This window comes from Marmota monax, unplaced genomic scaffold, assembly GCF_021218885.2.
Source record: "Marmota monax isolate L192 unplaced genomic scaffold, Marmota_monax_Labrador192_F-V1.1 WCK01_AAM20220418_F8-fsc00130, whole genome shotgun sequence".
Taxonomy (NCBI): Eukaryota; Metazoa; Chordata; class Mammalia; order Rodentia; family Sciuridae; genus Marmota; species Marmota monax.
Genome location: NW_026693244.1, coordinates 1,545,404 through 1,562,872, shown reverse-complemented (window position 1 = coordinate 1,562,872; position 17,469 = coordinate 1,545,404). Strand labels below are relative to the sequence as shown.

The following is a 17,469-nucleotide window of genomic DNA, read 5'->3' as shown; positions in this document are numbered from 1 at the left end:
AATTCTTTCAACTTTAAATATTCAGTATGTGAGATACCATATTTTGGGGTAGCATGTCATGAACCCCCTTCACCACCACACCTGAGAGAAACAACTGAGACAATATAGTACCTAGAACATATTGGCTGGAAGTAATCAACATGACTCAGTATGGCTCAGGGTTAAATAATGAAACTTGAAGTTTAGATTTTGAGTTGTTCCCTTTTCAAATTGAAACATTGAAAAGAACTATTTTTTACAGTGACTGTTTCCTTATCTAAGGATGGAATGTTGTTTTGGGGAAAGGTTTTAAGAACTATCTAGGTGTTTCATCATTTTAAGGTAGTTCTGTGTTTTGCAGACTTTGAAATTTGACCACATGTTTTTGTCAGTTGCTTATGATCGTCATGCCTACGCAAAAGTGTTAAGAAATTAAGAGTTGAAAGTATCCACAGTAAAAAAGTATACCATTGTTACAGCCATAGAAAGCCAACTAAATTCTCTGGTTTTGGTTTTGCTTCATCAATCCAACTTCTTTGTTAATTTAGGGTAAAGGAATGACCACATTTACTCATCTAAAAGTAGAATGTTGATTTTCTTTAAGCACCAGGCTTTATGTAGATTCCCTAAAATCATGTTCTTAATTCTTTTTCATTTGCTTTTAAGCCTTTATTTTCTTTTAGGAAAAGAAAACAAACCAAAAGAGTAGCACAGTGATAAGATGTTGCTTTCTCTCCAGATTCAGAATCAGAATCCAGATAATCTTTTCTCATTATATTTCAGCTGTTACTTTGTAGAATTTCAGTGTAAATTTTTTTTTTTTTTGGTACCAGGGGTGCCAGAGATTCAACCCAGGGGCACTTACTCACTGAGCCATATCCCCCACCCTTTTTATTTTGAAAAAGAGTCTCCCTAAATCCTTAGGTTCTCACTAAGTTGCTGAGGTTAGTCTCAAATTTGCAATCCTCCTGCCTCAGCCTCCCAAGTTGCTGGGGTTGCAGGTGTGCACCACCATTCCCTGCTCCAGTGTACTTCTTAGCTTAGCTTGAAGTTTAAATTACAGCTCTGTATTTAGAGGCTCCTGCCACATCAAGTTAGTCAAGATTTAGTAGTGACTTATTTGTGTATAGGGACCTGAGAGGGGGCAATAGAAATTCCTTTACTTCAGTCTCCCCTTTATTCAATTTATACCACAGTAGGATACGTCCTAAAAACACACCAATTATATCTTTGGGATCCCTTGCATTATCTATCTTTGCATTTTCTTCTGATTGGCTTAAGTTTGAAGGAAGAGAAGGGTTGATGGCACAGGAAATGAGTATGATACAAGGTAAAAATGAGAAGGTCAAAATAAAGAAAGAACTGAAATAAGCTAGTTTGTCATTGGTCTATTGAGACAATGGCTTAAATGTAGTACAGCTTGAATTAAGTGCCTTCTCAAGGTTCTTTATGTTTGTAGCAATTGGGGCTGATAGAAAAGAGAATATTTGTAGGAGAGGAAAGAATCAGTAACCTACACATGAAAAAGAAAGAAAAATAGGAATAAGAAAATGGATAGAATAAGAAATAACTCACAAAAGGTAAAACATGGAGGAGTAATAAGTTTATAAAATATAAAAATAATATAATTAAAAGTAATTTTTAAATTATCAAAATTTCTCAAGTGATTACTTTGCAAACATTGAACATTTTATTATGTGTACATAACACAATAGCAAGCAAGCATACACAGTAAAATATAGGAAAATATTTGTATTCAATTCTATATCAAAGTGAAAATTCAATAAAAAGTTCAATTTTTAAGATTTACCACTCTCAATTTATAATATCAATACCTCTTGATTCTACATTATTTAATTCATGGATAAAATGGTCTAAAGTTTTTATCTACGACTGAAGTCTTCCTTTTGTTCACAGAGTATTTTTCTTAATCTGTGAAATATATTTCGAAAAGACAATTGTAAGAATAGCCTAAAGAAGATAAATCTATAGAAGTAGGTATCATTGTTGATAAAACCATATATAAATTACTTTTCTTATTTTCCTGTCATGTCTTTTTTCCATCAATCAGGTGTTTTTATTGCTGCAAACTGACCTAAGCTAATATGATTAGGCAGAGTCTTAGTGAGTAAGGATTGTTATTAGTTACAATGAAGGAAAGTTTGAGGTCCAATTCCAATTACACATACAACTATTTATCAAATAAACAAGAAAGCACAAAATGGTTCATACTCGTTAAAAGCTCTGTTATTTATGTGCTCTGAAAAAACTGCATGAAAAATTCACTCAGTATATCCATGGACAAATTTTGAGGACAGAATTTTTTACCCTCCTATTTGTCATCAGACACAATAATGTTACAAACCAGTGAATGAGCATACAGGACAAATCTTAGATTCTTAAGTGCATAGCTTGCAAAGCTTGCTGGATTCTAGTGTGTTCATGGAAAGTGGGGCAGTGCCTTTAGTATTTTGCCCATCTAGAGATCTAGAATATCACTAAATTTTTCAATACAAAATACATTTTAAACATTTGTTAAACACTTATTAGGCTAATTATCAAATTTATCTTGTGTTGATCATCAGAGACAGGCATAGCTAAAACACTTTATGATTATGTTGGCTATACAGAAACATACATAACAAAATCATTACGTTCCTCCTACTCTCCCATTTCTCCCTCAGATATCTGCTTTTGTATTCTCCTTATACAACACACACCACACACACACACACACACATACACACACACACTCAATCTCTCTACATATAGTTACATAAATATACTTTAAAAACTTCCCTACAATACAAACTATTTTCTGAGTTGCTTTTGCCTATGGAAAAAAAAATCTGGCTAGTCAAGATAGTTATCCGTCCCACCCCCACCTCTCTAAACTCATTTTTTGATATTCATTCTAAACATTCAAGGTTTAAGCCTCTCTGAACTTCTTATAGTTCCCTGATTATGCCATACCGTTTCTAGACTGTTCCTTTGAGTATTCTATTTTTGCCTGGAAACATTTTTGTGTTTTATGTGGCTAAACAATTTAAAATGGTTTCAGATGTTATGACCTATAGTTGTGTGTTTCTGCATTTTCTAGGTAGCATCATTTTTTCCTCTATATTTTGTGTAAAACTTGATTATGGCAATAATCATTGTAATTGCTTGCAAATACTACTTATATTCTGTAAATTTATATATATTGCATTTTATCTTCTTTCCAGTTATCTTGCAGCTTATGTACTTGTGTCTTTTCCCAAATAGAGTACAGCTAACTTACTTAGGTTCCTAGTATATGATAGTATGCCTGGGTATATAAATGCTCAGAAAATCCCATGGATGGAGGAATGAAAGTAAAAATGTTGCTCTTTAGAACTTGGTTATTAAAGATAGTACATAGATTGTAATTATTTTCTGTGAACATAGAAGAATACAGTGTAAATAGAATACAAAAGCCATGAGGAGGTTACACTTTTTTTCTACATAGTATGTTATAGAGAATTTTATAGTCCTTTCAGAGGATTAGGGAAACCTGAAGAAAATGCAACTGAAATCATCTTAATCTAAGGTATTTTAGTTTACATTATTGGTTGATAGCTTTAGCCTTTATAGCATTATTTTAGGGCAGTATTACAAAATGAAATAATACTCATCATAATATTCAATATAAAATAAGAATAATAACATTCAGCATAAAAGATAGAATTAAAATAACATGAGAAAGGACTGCTCTGCTCTGGGAATATAAATTGTTCTTAGTTGTCTCTAATATTTTTTGTTTTGTTGACCTTCTAAATGAATATTTTAAATGATGTATCACTTTGCACATTTTAAATTTGTTATCTAAAATGCTTTTAACCATACTTTAAAGTAGCTGCTGAGACTATAGTAAATATATTACATATTGTTATATGCTTTAAGTGAATTGTGTCAAATCTTTGGATCTGCATATTTAGCTCACCCGATCATGAAAAATGTTCACTATATACTCTGATTGTCTGACTCAGTTCTCAGTGCCAAACTACTTGCTTTGTCAGACTTATTGTCTGTCAATAACAAATCTGACTTCATTTTTTAGATTAAATGCACATGTGAATATACTCCATGATAACCATTCCATTTCTGAATTATAATTGTAATATAGATGTATAGATTAATTTATAAATAGGGGGACTGGCAGAAAGGCAGAGACTTGCCAGGATGAAATAACCATCTTTCCCTTCAATTTTTCCTTGCCTTACTCCTAAGCTATTATTTCCCAGGGTCAGTGCTTCCTTGAGTTATCCCTTTGCTTTATATTCTGGAGACTTCTAACTTGGGATAATGTACCATAACAAGATTTAGGATGCATGAGATGTCTACTTTTTCTTTTTCTTTTTAAAAGTAGAAACAGTGTAATTATGAAAGGAGAAAGACAACTTGAAAACTGGTGGATTGCAAGTGCATTCTCAGATCAATTTTAGAAAAGGCACATGTGGAATTTGAAGATTTGGAAATAGATTCTACTTAAACATTTATATCTGCATTACACATGAAAAGTGTTTGTTCACATTTTGTTTTGAAGATTTCTGGAATGAGTTGTGCCTATACAATGTGTCTATATAATGCAACAGGCATAACACACTATAATCACAAGATAAATTGTGACACCCAGAAGATACTCTTGAGAGTATACTGATGCCCTCTTTCTATCTTACATTCATGATTGTTCCTAACTCTGTGATCCTATGGCTTACCAATTGTAAGAGAAGTCAAGGGATAAATATGTGAATGTTCAAAAGAAAGGTTCTTCAAGAGGAAAAGAAAAACTCTTTCTTCAAATGTAAAATGAACAGGATGAAGAGTTTGAAATTCTAAATATAGGCAGAGGGGATTTCCAGGGATTTCAGTGGGTTCAGTAATACTGCTGATATGTCTGGATGTTATATTTGTTTCTCCAAAGTACTTTTTGGCCTGTTGATTGATGAATAAGAGTATAATTCACTACTAGTTCTTGCCCAATTAATATTGATTAGCCATTCTTTATATACAATAAAAGAGAACTTTTACAATTTGGATTTCCCTCTAGTTTCTGAAAATTTTTTACCTGGAAAAATTTTCTCCTCTAGCATAAAACATAGGAAATAAAAGTTATCAGTCTTTTAAATTAGGAACTCTAAATACTTTTGGATTTAAAGATTAATTTATTAGGATATGATTATGAAAACACTTAAAATGTACAACAACATTGATTTAGCATTCTAAATGTAATATATTTTAAAATATGCAATATTACTTTATGGACTCATTTTTTTTTTTTAGTATTGAGTTATAATGCAGCATTAGAGTAAGTCTGACCGCATTAGGAAGGCTTTCTATTGAGCATTTCATTAATCTGTTTGTAAAATCACTTTAAAATATTTGTATTTTAAGCATGCTTAATTGCTGGTATACAACTAGGGGAAATATGTAGTATCAATTTAATTTCCTTTGCTGTATTACATTGTCTTTTTTAAAAAACAAGAATCTGTGTTTGAGTTGAAGGAACTCCAAAGAGTGCTTGCTTATGGCTCAGTAACATCAAATACAGTCTCTGGATATAATAAGAAAAAATTCAGCAGTTTCAAAAGAGCTTGGGAATAAAAAGCCACCCATTTACTTTTTTTTGTAGAAGCAGTAGCAGTCTACAGAAAAGCCAGAATAGCTTCAAAACAGTATGGTAGATAATTTTATGGAACTTTCAATTACAAAAATCCAGTTTAACCTTCTTTCCTACTGGCAGGTGTCCTATTGGCTTGCAGCCAGAGGCTGGGAGTGCTGTGCAGCCTGCTGTGTCCCCCAGAGTGCTGACAATGCTAACACTCCAGCTGGCTGCTCATAATTGCATTGATTGTGGTCTGACAACCAGAGCGCCAAGAAAGAAATGTGATGAATACACAAAAATATTTTACAAATTCGATCAGATTACAAATTTCACCTCTTTTTTTCTCCTCCATAGATATGATATCTGCACTTATAAAAATAAGCCCTGTGGAACACTGGGTAAGTGTTTATATATATATATATATATAAAAAGACAGAATAGTTCAGATTATCTTTCTGGACCAATGAATACTCTTTATTATTAACTTGGTCATTTTCTTTCCTGGTACATCTGAAATTATTCCTAAAAATTGTTAAACTTGACCTTTGTGGCCAAGGACCTTTTCATTGAGTAGGAAACAAATATTTACTCTCATAATAAAGATTATATAAATTTCATTAGCTTTTCCCCCCTCTGATAAATGGAATGATGATTTAAAAACAATTTACAAGATGATTCAAAATCATTAACTAATAATTACAAATCAAAGTTAGCACTCATTTTCATATAATCTGTCTCTGTAATGTATTTTCTTAAAATGCCAAGAGGTTTGAGAGCATTGAGCATCTTGAAATTCAAGTCTATTAAAGGAAAGGGATAAAAATCTGAGATACTTAAAGGGAAGGGCTCAAGAATAATACTTCTTTTGGTACCATTTTATGGAAAGAGTATATTCCCATAAATTAAAATATTATTGGAAAATTTTAGTACCCTGACAAAAAAATAAAAAGACAATTTTGTAAAACAGTATAGCCAGAGGCAAAGAGAGAATATAGGATTATCTTTTTGTGTTCCTTAAATATCATTTGCTATTTAAAAGGCATTTTTTAATACTCTAGATTTTCTTCTTTTTTAAAGTATTTTTTAGTACGCTAGAATTTTTTAAATTTTTTTTAGTTATAGATGGACACAATATTTATTTATTTATTTTTATGTGGTGGTGAGGATTGAACCCGGTGCTTCACACCACTGAGCTACTGCCCCAACCCCAGTATTCTAGATTTTTTAAAATAACATTTTATTGCAGAACATAATTTCATATAGGTTAATTGCAAAAAAAAAATGGTGGGAGAGTAGCTTCACATTGTATTAAATAACTAAGCAACTAACGTTATTTTATGGAGTAGGAGCTTTTATTGTACGATGACTTTTTTAATGTCAGAGACTTTTTATAGACTCATTCATAAGTTAAGCAGCTAAAGGTTAATACTCTGGTTTCTGTATGACAAGCCTCAGTTTTCTTATCTGTAAAGGAATAATTTATGAAATTGATTGTTTTGCACAACCTAGTTATTTTGGGAAGATATAATTAAAGTCAATGTAGGAGAAAGAGTGCTATCCAACTTCCTGGGCAGTTCATTAAAACATCTTCTCAAAGGTTGGAATTTCTCTTGATGATTTTACCTACCTTTCCAGGCATCTCCTACCCTACTTCTTCAAGATTTATGGCTAAAGAAGAAATCCCAATTAGCCAGTGCTAATGATTTAAATGATTAAAAGCTTGCTAGTCAAAATGCATATCACAAGAAGAGATCTTTTTGCTGAGAAAGTTCACATCAGAAATATTTTTTTTGTAGTGTTTTAGGTTAACAAGACCATTGAAGGGAACCCTGAACTGGAAACTAACTGGCTTTTACATTTTTAATGCGTTACCTTTTACAGTTTATTTAAGCTCTATGGTTCTCAATTTTGTTAGCAATTTCTTAACAGATTTTAACAATATTCTTAACCTTTTATTATAAGAATATTGTTAAAATCACTTTGGGAAGAAAACATGAAGGTATTTAGTAAAGAAGTACTATAAAAGTGAACAGGTCTTATTTAATGTAGAAATTGTCTATATGGTTTCACTTAACTACCTGCCTGTGTGTGTGTGTGTGTGTGCACACGCGCACACTTATGTATATATGTGATATTTTTTAGTAACTTTCATGTTGGTTTTTATACTGATTTTGCATACATATTACATATATTTAGTATATGAATGAAATGTGTGTATATGTGTTCATACATCTCTATATAATACACACACACACACACACATTTTATTCTGCCTGCTTTTTAAAGGTATTTACATTGAGATACATTCTTCATGTGACAATAGTAATACTACTATGTAGTATTTTTATTGTCATTATTGCCCAAAACTTGAGGCATTTTTCTATTCTCTTTTTAGAGTTTTTAATAATGTGTTCAAAATGCAATAGACTATTTTTCTTTAGAATCAATATATTAATCAGTATATGACAATGATTTTCAAACTCAATATAAATTATTTTCAAATTATAGACCATTATATATTATTTTTTGTGCTATCTCTCATAGTGAAAACTGAATGAACAGCATATATATATATATATATATATATATGTGTGTGTGTGTGTGTGTGTGTGTGTGTGTGTTTTGACCTTCATCTGTGGAAAATATATTTTCAGTATAGATTCAAACAAGTTATTACTTTTTAATAATTTAATTTACTTTAAATTATCATTACTTTTGTAGTAACTTTCGTGTTGATTTTCATACTGATTTTTGCATATTTTCTTGCTTAATAACTTTGATGATCAATTCTAATATGGCTAAGTAAGGTTTAAGGGTGTAAACTGTGGCCATCAAACTAAGGAAATCTAAATGACCCAAATAATAATCAAACCCCTATTAACACAATCACACATAAGAACTTTGACAGCTTCAATTTTATAGGAAGCCAGAAAATGGTGGGAGCTTGTGAAAATATATTAGTGTTTAAAATGTTCTCATTTTAATTAGGACTTACCTTTATGTTTCAACAAGTAATAGTTATTTTCCAAATATATTTTTTCTTAAGTTGTTCTTTTACCAAAGTTAACTATTTTATATAAGATATCAGAAGTAAATCTGTGCTTATAAATATACCCTGGAGAGTCATAGAGAATTCTTAATTTGAAAATAGAGCTGCATGACCTGTACCAAAAAAAAAACAATCCAGCAGAAACAACAACTAAGTCAAAAAAAAATAGCCTGTGGAATAATATAGGAAAACATAAGAACTGTTCATTTAGCAATAATTGTTTTTAACAATTCTTATTTATTTATTATTATTATTATTTTTTTGCCTCAGAACAGGAATATTGCTCATCATGACTTTGTCTTCCCTAAGACAGGTCAAATTGAAACTGATAGCTTAAAGCCAGATAATGTGTTACAAATTTTTTAAATTCTTCCTCTGTGTGCATGTGTGTGCGCCTATATATGTGTCTTTCAGTGGAGATTTGGAGTGACATTTACTAAATATTTTTGATTAGCCAAGAAAATTGATTCATTTTGCCCAATCCTTCCTTTTTTAAAAAAAAAAAAATCCTCTTTTTCAGGCCCAAGACCTCAAGGGAATGGAAGGGCAGCACAAGAGTGTCATCTGTTTTATAACAACTCTGAGGCAGAAATCAACCATTCCCTAACTCTTGCCAAGCCCATATAAAACAGGGAAGGCAAACTATTAGTACATCCAACACTGTCCTCAATTCTGTTCCACTGTAATGGTTATTTTGATGTTTATATTAGAAAATACAGAGAAACACAATTTTCAGAACTTTCTTGTCAGTAAAAAATATCAACTGAATAGCATTCATTGTTTGTAATTAGTGCAATGGGGAAATTGTACTAATACAAAACATTAATAATGATACTCATTGAATTTAATTAACTTTTGGTGGGAGGTAATTCTTAATATTTGAGTGACAATAATATACAAAATTTTTTTCTTCTTTTCCTTAAACGTCTATTAAATAACTTTTCATCTCTGTGATAGTATATTAAGTATGATTTGGCATATATTTCCTAATAACGAATTACATCTTTTGCATAAAAATTCTGTTTTCTTGGAACTGTTTTAAAGTTCTATACTTATTCACAGAGCATGATATTCATTTGAAAGTAAATATTAAAGCTTTTACATACTGAAATTCCCAAAGGGAGAATACCTTGAGTAACATAACATTTCACTAGAATCAGCAAGTTAACACCACAGTTTTTGCTTTATTAGTAAAACTCTAATGCATTGAAGCGGGTCGGGGAGAGGAAAACTACCTTGAATGTATGAATGACTTTCCTCCCATTAAAAGTACTAAAAGAAATTGTTGTATCACTATCAGGACTAATTTCAGAAGATTAAAAATATGCAAAAAACTTCCCATCTTTCAATTATTTTTTCTCCTTTGAATCATTCATTTTGTTTTTATAAAAATGTCATTAAAAAATACGAATTCCCCCCTCCCTTTTTTGTAACTAAAAAGTTGCTTGTATATTTTTATGAACCCACTAAACTTAAACAGATCTCTTTAGAAAAATAATGTGGATATATTTTGCTTTCTACAGCCTGAAGAATGTTAAAATAGAAATGCTTTCTTGAATTCCCTCTTCTGGCTCAAGTTACTAGGTGGTCCCAAGTTACCAGAAGTAAAATTTATAAATCTAACCCCTCGTCTAGACATTTTCCAGCACTGACTGCAGTTCAAAAAATATTAATGTCTAGCCGGCAAAGTGAAATTCCCCCCAGTGATTTTGCAAATGACTAGAAAGTTAACCTTTTGCCAACTGCTCCTTCTGTGCATGGAGGTTATTAAAAAGAATCCAGGCATTTATAAGTATGGGCTTTTTTAAGACTGAAACACCTTGGCTTGACCCTTTGTGTCTCTTTCTGTTTATTCAGGCTTGGCCTCTGTGGCTGGAATGTGTGAGCCTGAAAGGAGCTGCAGCATTAATGAAGACATTGGCCTGGGTTCAGCTTTTACCATTGCACATGAGATTGGTCACAAGTGAGTGAGTTTAAGAAAATCAAAATAAATTTTAGCACTCTACTCTTGAGCAACTTGTAACTACTGTGTGGAAAGCCTGTGCTCAACTACATTTTACAGCCTTTTTGCCTGATTTCAATAGAGAATATTATCATTTTGGGTATTGGGATAAATCATCTTAAGACTTGGAAACTAGTTAAATAACTTAGTAATTCAGTGCTATCTTAGTGATAAATGCTTAAATATTGTCATATACTTTTTTTTAAGAGAGAGAGAAGATAGAATTTTTTTAAGATTTATTTTTCAGTTTTCAGTGGACACAACAACTTTATTTAATTTATGTGGTCCTGAGGATCGAACCCAGCACCCCGTGCATGCCAGGCGAGCGTGTTACCTCTTGAGCCACATCCCCAGAGTGTTACCTCTTGAGCCACATCCCCATTATATACTTTTTAAATACTTTAGCTGTCTCTCCAACACCTAGATCTTCATAAAGCCCAATTATTTAAGTGATTGTTCTTTCCCTCAAGTGACAATATATACATGTTTTTAAATCTTTGGCACCACTACCATAAAATGTACTTTTAGTTTCCACTGTTCCTACTCTGTGAGTACACTTTTTCTAGGTATAAAGTGTGTACATTGACTGCTGTGTAACCTGTATTTTCAGCGTCACTTGTATGTCATTGCAAGAAAAATAAAAAGAACTGAAAAAGAACTGTTACAAATGTAGTGAGATAATCATCCTCACTTCTTTTTAAGAGGATTTGCAATTTTTAATATTTATTTTACATCAATCTGTGCCAATGAAAAATCCATCCTGTGACTTTCTCCAACCAACAAATGGCAGTAAAACCTTTTCTTTGTTCCAGACAAATGGCAATAGTAAATATAAAAACCTATTCATATGAAGGGAAAGATATCTGGCAGCATCTTCCCTTACTTCAAACATTGTGTTCCTAAGACTGAAAGATGACTTGTCCTTAATTAGTTGATCTTTAATGTGTTTCTTATACAGGTAAAAATTAAACAAAAGCACCTTTAAGCTGGGTGTGTTGGCACATACCTATAGTCCCAGTGGCTTGGGAGGCTGAGGCAGGAGGCTTGGGAGTTCAAAGCTAGCCTCAGCAACTTAGCGAGATTCTGTCTCTAAATAAAATATAAAAAGGGGCTGGGGATGTGACTCAGTGATTAAGTATTCCTGAATTTACTGGTTCAATTTCCTGGTACCAAGAAAATAAAAAACAAAACAAAGCCCAAAAGCACCTCCAGTTCATTCACAGATTACTATTTTTTTTTTCCAGGAAATTTCTTTTCTACTATAGAGACTGTTAACGTTTAGCAAAATAGACAGTCATATCTGTTAACAAGAAAATAGGGGGTTGGGATTGTGGGTCAGTGGCAGAGTGCTCGCCTAGCACGTGCGAGGTCCTGGGTTGGATCCTCAGCACCACATAAAAATAAAATAGATACTGTGTCCAACTACAACTAAAAAATAAATATTAAAAAATTAATTATATCTGCTTTAAAAAAAAAGAAAATAGGAAAGAACTTTAAAGGATAGTGATTGTTTTTAGCTAAAACAGCAGCTATTTGCAACAACTTCTAACATTTGTAAGATTTAGGTTTTATGTATTTTTTTGGGGGTGGTGAAGTTGATGGGAAAAAAAGAACAAATAAAAATATTCACTATAAAATTGCCTCAGAGGTTGTTCTTAGGATAAATTTATAGTTTGGCTTTTTATTTTTTAAGTACACAGTAAAAGTGGGTAAATTAGCTGTATTATTTAAAATTTTTTATTAAATGGTATTGGTTAAGTTCTCTTTAACTCACTAAGATATCTGGCTCCCTAATGACTGTCATACTCTTAAACAACCATACTTGATTTAATGGTTTCTGTTAGATTCAATTATATCTACAGGTTCGGACACATAATGAATGAATAATGCATGTGTGAAAGCACTGTTACCTTATAGAGTCACAAGTTAGTTGGTATCTGTACATACATCTTAGTTGTTATTCTTTTTATACTTAAATAGGTCAGCTGAGGAGTTATGTGTCTTTGTATCATTTAGTAAGATTCAAACTGGGCTATCTCTCAGGCTTCCTGGTTTTGTTTTGAGGTTTTGTTTTTTGGCCTGTGAATAAATCCTTTGGGCTGTTTCTAAGGTGGATGGTTTAGACCTCATGTAGAAGAGTTGTGAAGTAAACTATGCAACCCAAGTTTTATGTGCCTTGGAGTAACTTTCTTTCACAGTTAATTCTTATTTAAAAGTGAGAGTACTAAAAACAGGCAAGGAAAGCTCACAAAATCCTTTAGACTGAGAGCCTGAAGAATCCTTCCATTCAAAAATGTTATTTGACAGAGGGGAAAAAAAAACAAAACACTTTTTTTTTCTCCTCATTTCCAATTGATTACTCTGTTGCTATCTTCTTATGCCTTTTTCCATAGACAGGGAGGTAAGATATATTTAATATCTTATCTTTTCTAGTATGTCAAATTACTGTTTGACCAGTCAGTGAAAAATCTGTTGGATGGAAGAAGGTCCCTTTATTTGCTTTTAAGATCTTAGTGTTTAGCTTTCAGAAACTCAACAGCTCAACTCTGGCACAACTGATACACAGTGATAGCTGCATTTTAATGATGTAATGAATCATTAATGATGGCATACTCTTTTGTTTTTTCCTAAAACAAAGCAGTAGCCATAGGAAACATATTTATTTTCCAGATCCAGTATACTGATTTTTTTGTGATTTTTTTGTCAGTTAGTAGAGTGGATAGTGATATGATATCTGTAGATTTGTTACAGTGAAAGAATGTTTGATCATGAATTACTGAGAAAAGCTCTTACTGATTCACTTGCTTGAATATTTTCTAACTTTTAAGAAATTATATAAATGTTTTTGTACTCAATATGTACTTGTGTAGGTATATAATATCCATTTTAAATAGTTCTGGATAATTTTTTCTTTGGCTAGGCCTTTGTAACCAGTTTTATTTCCTTCTATCATTTTGTGAAACCCAGAAATGAGTTTCCTTGACAAGTGAAAAATTGAGGCTTATGCTATATTTAAATGACATGTCGAGCTTTAAGGTAGGCTATAAGCCAGAGGCACTTAATGAAACCCTATAGGAAAGAATGTTCTTTAAAAGATTTTTAAAATTAATTATATAGTTGCTGTGGGTTTTAGAAGTTGAAAAATTACAATGTCAAAGAAGGGTGCCAAGAATTCAACCAGACATCTAGCATATCAAGAAAGCAACCTAATGTATCCAGCTCTACAAAAACAATATTAAAAAGAAGTCTTAAATATTCATTTTTAAAGGGATACATATTGAGGTGTATATCACTGAAGAGACAGGATGTCTAAGATTTGCTTTTAAAAGAAAGAAAAAAAGAGAAAGCAAGAATAGAAACATCTTGAATTTTATAATCTTGATAATGATGAATGGCAGTTTGTAACAGTAATCTCTCTACTATGGTATATGTCTGATTTTTTTTTCACACAAAAAGTGAATAGGCCCTAAGATCATAATTTTTTTTCTTCTTTTTAGTTATATATGACAGTAAAATCTATTTTGACATATTTATACAAACATGGAATATATCTTATTCTACTTAGGATTCCTGGTCTTATGGATGTACATGATAAGGTCATAAATTTTTAAGATGTGATTTAACTTATGTATTGTGATTGAGTGAACTTTAACCCTGATTTTGACAGAATTTTGAAAAATATTAAAAGTATTGAAAACTGTAGGGATCATGCTTTTGAAAACAAATATTAGTATTTTTGTCTTAACAATAAGGATGTATTTTGATAGAAAATTGGTTAGCAGATGCAGTTTTTTAAAAAGAGATAAATATGGCAAGGGTTCAGGAAAATAAAAAATTAGATTGCATGTATTAGGATTCTCTTGCTACAGTTATCTGTCATCCAAACTTCCCTTTTCCTACTGTAAGTACTGATGTGTCTTTAAATGTTTAATCAGTGTGTTTTCATAATAGAAGGCTAATAATAACGTACAAAACGTTCTGTGGGACTTTTATGTCATTCTATGGTTTTAGTATTAAAATAATGTTAGTCTTATGAGTTAGGAAGTATTCTGTTTTTTAGAAGAGTTTGTATTCTGTGAGTACATTTTAAAACATTATGGAAATATAATTTACGTGCAATAAAAATGCACCCATTTTGTGTACAGGTTGATGAGTATTCACAAAGGTAAATAACAATGTGACTAAAATCACAATCAAGATATCAACATCTCTATTACATAAAAAAAGTCCCCTCTTCCCCTTTACTGTTTGATAATCTCTACCCACCTTCCCTCCCCCTGTCCCAAACAAACATGGATCTACTTCTTGTCACTATAGACTAGTTTTGTCTTCTCTGTAGTTTCTTTCCTTTTCTTTTCTGCAGACTCTGTATTGAACCCAGAGATGCACTACCACTGAGCTACATCCCTGGTCCTTTTTTATTTTTTTGAGATAGGATGTTGCTAAGTTACAGGCCTCAAACTGGCAATTCTCCTGTCTCAGCCTTCTGAGTAGCTGGGACTACAAATGTATGTCACAGTGCCCAGCTCTGAAGTTTCACTTAAGTGGATTTATACGTGGGTACTTTAATGTCTAGCTTCTTTTCTTCAGCTTAATGTTTTTGATATTCATCCATGTTGTTGCATGTATAAGAAGTTCATATGTTTTCTAAATAGCATTCTATATCATATCACATGTTGTTTTTTAAAATTATTTGTTCTTTTTAGTTAAATACATTCAAAATATATGTAATTATATATTTTGAATATATTTTTATATATCATATATGCATGGAGTATAATTCTCATTTTTGTGGTTGTACATGATGTGGAATTATACTGGTTGTATATTCATATATGAACATAGGAAAGTTATGTCTGATTAATTCTACAGTCTTTTCCATTCCCATTCCCCTTCACTTCCTCCCATTCCCAGTTGTCTAATCCTGTGAACCTCCATTCCTCCCTCCCCCTGCCTTTTGTGAGTCAGCATTCACATATCAGAGAGAACATTTAGTCTTTGGTTTGAGGGGACTGGCTTATTTCACTTAGCATGAAAGCCTTCAGTTCCATCCATTTATCAGCAAATGACATAACTTCACTCTTCTTTAAGGCTGAGCAATATTCTGTTGTGTATATGTACCACATTTTCTTTATTTATCTGTTAAAGGGCACCTAGGTTGTTTCCATAGTTTGGCTATTTTGAGTTGAGCTGTCTAAACATTGATATGACTGCATTAATATAGTATGCTGATTTTAAGGCCTTTGGATGTAAACCTAGGAGTGGGATAACTGGGTCAAATGGTGGTTCCATTCCAAGTTTTCTGAGGAATCTTCATACTGCTTTCCATAATGGTTGCACCAATTTGCAGTCCCACCAGCATGTATGAGTGTACCTTTTTCCTCGAATCCTCACCAACATTTATTGTTGCTTGTATTCTTGATAGTTGCTATTCTGACTAAAGTGAGATGAAATCTCAATGTAGTTTTAATTTGCATTTCTCTAATTGCTAGAAATGTTGAGCATTTTTTCATGTATTTGTTGATGGATCGTATTTCTTCTGTAAAGTATATGTTTGGTTCCTTAGCCCATTTATTGATCGGGTTATTATTATTTTTCTTTTTCATATTGAGTTTCTTGAATTCTTTATATATCCTGGAGGTGCAGATGGCAAAAATTTTCTCCCATTCTGTAGGCTCTTTCTTCATGTTCTTGGTTGTTTCCTTTGCTCTGAAGAAGCTTTTTAGTTTGATACAATCGCATATATTGATTTTTTTTTATTTTACTTGTTGTACTTTAGGAGTCTTGTTGAGGAATTTGGTTCCTAAGCCAAGAGATTTGGGCCTACTTTATCTTCTAGCAGGCACGAAGTCTCTAGTTTAATGCCTAGGTCCTTGTTATGGTTTGGATGTGATGTGTCTCCCAAAAGCTCACATGTGAGATAATATAAGAAGGTTTGGAGGAGAAATGATTGGGTCATACCCTTAACCTAATCATTGCATTAATTCCTGATGGGATTAACTTGGTGGTGACTAGAGGCAAGGAGGGTGTGGCTAGAGGAAGTGGTTTATTGGGGACGTGGCTATGGGTATATATTTTCTATCTGGAGAGTGGAGTCTCTCTCTCTCTCTCTCTCTCTCTCTCTGCTTTCTGATCATCATGTAAGCTGGTTCCTTCAGCCACACTTTCTGCCATGATGTCCTCCCTCATTTTGAGCCCCAAAGAATGGAGCCTGCTGCCTACAGATTGAGACATCTGAAACTCTGAGCCCCTAAATAAACCTTTCCTCCTCTACAGTGGTTTTGGTTCCTTTCATCGCAGCAGCAAAAAAGCTGACTAAAACAGTCCTTGGTCCACTTAGAGTTAAGTTTTGTGCAGAGTGAGAGATAGGGGTCTAATTTCATTTTATGACATATGGATTGCCAGTTTTACCAGCACCATTGTGGAAGAGGCAATCTTTTCTCCAATGTATGTTTATGACACCATTGTCCTGTATGAGATAACCATATTTATGTGGGTTTGTCTCCATGTCTTCTATTCTGTACCATAGGTCTTCATGTCTTTCTTGGTGCTAATACCATGCCATTTTTGTTATCGAAGCTCTGTAGTATAATTCAAGGTCTGGTATTGTGGTGCCTCCTGCTTTACTTTTCCTGCTGAGGATTACTTTGGCTATTCTGGTCCTTTTATTTTTCCAAATGAATTTCATGACTGCTTTTTTCTATTTCTATGAAGAAGCTTATAGGAATTGCATTAAATCTATATAGTGCTTTTGATAGTATAGCCATTTTGACAATATTGATTCTGCCTATCCAAGGACATGGGAGCTCTTTCCAT

General features: G+C 32.5%; 1 protein-coding gene across 1 annotated transcript in view; it reads left to right on the top strand.

Moving 5' to 3' along the window:
• The window catches only part of Adamts6 (ADAM metallopeptidase with thrombospondin type 1 motif 6), a 297,708-nt gene that overhangs the window by 114,540 nt on the left and 165,699 nt on the right, over window positions 1-17,469 (top strand). Inside the window, exons 7-8 of the mRNA XM_046456198.2 lie at window positions 5,957-6,000; window positions 10,509-10,614. Coding sequence (XP_046312154.1) covers window positions 5,957-6,000; window positions 10,509-10,614 — 150 coding nt within the window. The remainder of the gene's footprint in view (window positions 1-5,956; window positions 6,001-10,508; window positions 10,615-17,469) is intronic.